Source organism: Pyrgilauda ruficollis, unplaced genomic scaffold (genome assembly GCF_017590135.1).
Source record: "Pyrgilauda ruficollis isolate IOZ18807 unplaced genomic scaffold, ASM1759013v1 scaffold149, whole genome shotgun sequence".
Taxonomy (NCBI): domain Eukaryota; kingdom Metazoa; phylum Chordata; class Aves; order Passeriformes; family Passeridae; genus Pyrgilauda; species Pyrgilauda ruficollis.
This window is the reverse complement of record NW_024513543.1, coordinates 752,598-755,097: the sequence shown is the minus strand read 5'-3', so window position 1 is coordinate 755,097 and position 2,500 is coordinate 752,598. Positions and strand designations below refer to the sequence as shown.

The following is a 2,500-nucleotide window of genomic DNA, read 5'->3' as shown; positions in this document are numbered from 1 at the left end:
CCCTGTCCACCAGACTTCAGCATTTTGGGGGTTGCATTCAAGGATGCTTACATTTCCAAATTAATCAATATTTGCTGGAGAGCTGACTTCTTTTGAAGGTGTATGTTACACCAAAGCCTGCTGGTGATATTTAGTACATCAACCAGATAATTTCTATCACTGCTGCACCTGATGTTCAAGGGGACATCCCAAATATCCTCCACTGTGGTTTTAGGGGCCTGATACCCAGTGAATCCACTGAAACCTGACTGCTGAGTTGGAATGCCTGCTCCCCCATCCCACTTACCTTCTTTTCTAAGCATTCTGCAAACTTCAACTGCTTCAACAGCTTCTTCTGCTTGTTGCTGAAGCGATTGTCCTGCTCTGCACTGGTTCCCTGCAGCACAGCAAACAACAGTTTCAGCCTGCAGGGCCCTCCAATACCAAGGATTATTTTCCCACCAATGTGCAAGGCTGTTTTTTTGTCAGTATTCCTTTCCAGGTGCTTTTCAGTTTGAGCTCTCACCAGGTGCTGAGGATTTTGGGTGAGCAGCTCCTGAGCTCCACAGTGACACCTCAATCATAACCCCCCTGGCACTGCCCACAAACTAAAGTACCAGCAGCACCAAACTGCCAGGAAAAAGCTTCATTAATTCCTCAATAAAAGAAATAAAGTGTTTTTCATCTGTCCAGGAACAAAAATGTCCTGTTTGCTTACAGTGACACCTCTGAAACCTTTGGGCAGCTTCCCTGAGGCAAAGAGAAGTACAAAGAATGCATTTTATTGATCCTGCTCTGTTAAAAGTTCACCAACTGGCTCCACTTCCATGGACAGGAGCTGTAGGTTAATCCATTATGGAGGGAAAGGCCTGGAATCCAGTTCTGGAAAACTGACTGGCAGAGATGAAACAGAACCAGGCAGGATCAGAGGAGGCAGGGCTGCATCCAGGTCCTGATGGGCTGCTCATGACTGAGGACCAACCCACAGCTGGGGAAATTTATTCTGGAAACCACTGATGGAAACCAGGGAATTTTATACAGGTAATTCTCAATGGAAGAACAGTGCTCAGCACCAGTAAAAATATGAATTGTCAAGGAATTAAATGATAATAAAGAAGAGAAAACCCCAAATTCCATGTTCATTTTGGTCAGAAAGCACATGGAATTAGCAATATAACATGTTGCAAAGGCATTTCAGTTAGTGAAAGGGAACAATCCACTGACAATTCCCAGCTGCTGTTCCAGAACCTGGGATTCCTAAAGTCTGACTGTGGCACAGGCACTCCCACGGATTAAAACTCTTTACAATATTTGCAGTCTGTGTGTGGCTCCCAAAAAACCCACAATACTTGCCAGTTCACTCAACAGCTGAATGTTCTTTTGAGGTTTTTTAAAATTATTTCACAACCCAGAAGGGAAATGGAAAGGAAGTTTCTTGTTGATAACACGTGGCAAGCAGCAAAGGGAACCAAAGGGAAGCAAACAAGACAGAGCAAGGGGGCTACAGGAGTTTAAAGACAGACAAAACAGGTTTGCACTGAAACTTCACAGAAATGTGAAGAACTGGCAGAATTATAAATAGGAGGTTGCTTGGTACAGGGAATCCAAATTGCTGCTCTGCTGCATGTCTGTCATTTCACATTTGGTTCTTCCTGAACCCAGAATAAAAGTGTTCACAGCACAATTTCAGTGCCATGCTGCTTTGGTTTTTATAAAATGCCACCTTCCACAGGCCAGTTTAAAAGAATATTAGATTTCTAATCCAGAGTTTTCAGCCCCAGTAATCCTGCTGTCAATCAACTGTAAACCTTTTAACAACTGCATTACAACACGTGCAGATTTAATCTGCAGTTATTTTTCTCAAGTTAGTCCATGAACTGAACTAAGGGAAGGGTTATGTGTGCTGCGTCGCTTTAAAAGCATCCTAGCTGCAGGAAATGAAAATAATATGGACCGAACAAATGAATGAACCTTGAAATTTAGATTGGTTCTCAAAATTATCACAGAAACCCCCAAAATAATGTCGTTTCAATTAATGGAGAAAAAGGCAAAAAATAAATAGACCCTGCGTAGATATCATGGTCTCTGCAGAAAATGCAGCACAGCTGTAAGACCAGAGAAGAAACTCAAGGATTAAAAATAAAATACCAACATCTGAATACAGCCTCACTTCTTTTCGCTATGAATACACTTAAAAACCTCCAAAAAAAAAACCTCAATAAAAATAGGGCCAGGGTTGTTTATTTGCTTTGACCGTGACCACTAAACAGCGTGGACAGCACAAACCCGGCCTGGCCCCTCGGAACCCTTCGGCCCCTTCTCCCCCCCGCGGCTCGGGGGTCGCAGCGGTGACACGGCCCCGCGTGGGTCGGGACCTCCGGGGCCGCTCAGGGCCCCGTGAGGAGCCTGGCCGGGGAGCGCAGCCCCGGCGGCGGCCGCGGAGCTTCCCCCCGTGCCGAGTCCGGCCCGGAGCCGCTCGATCCCCGCGCTGCCGCCCGGGCCGCGCCGCCGCGGCCTCTTC

The 2,500-nt window shown here is 46.0% G+C and overlaps 1 protein-coding gene across 1 annotated transcript in view; it reads right to left on the bottom strand.

Annotated features, from left to right (window-relative positions):
* Window positions 1–2,500, bottom strand: part of SRRM1 (serine and arginine repetitive matrix 1) — a 17,341-nt gene that overhangs the window by 14,587 nt on the left and 254 nt on the right. Inside the window, exon 2 of the mRNA XM_041460807.1 lies at window positions 287–376. Coding sequence (XP_041316741.1) covers window positions 287–376 — 90 coding nt within the window. The remainder of the gene's footprint in view (window positions 1–286; window positions 377–2,500) is intronic.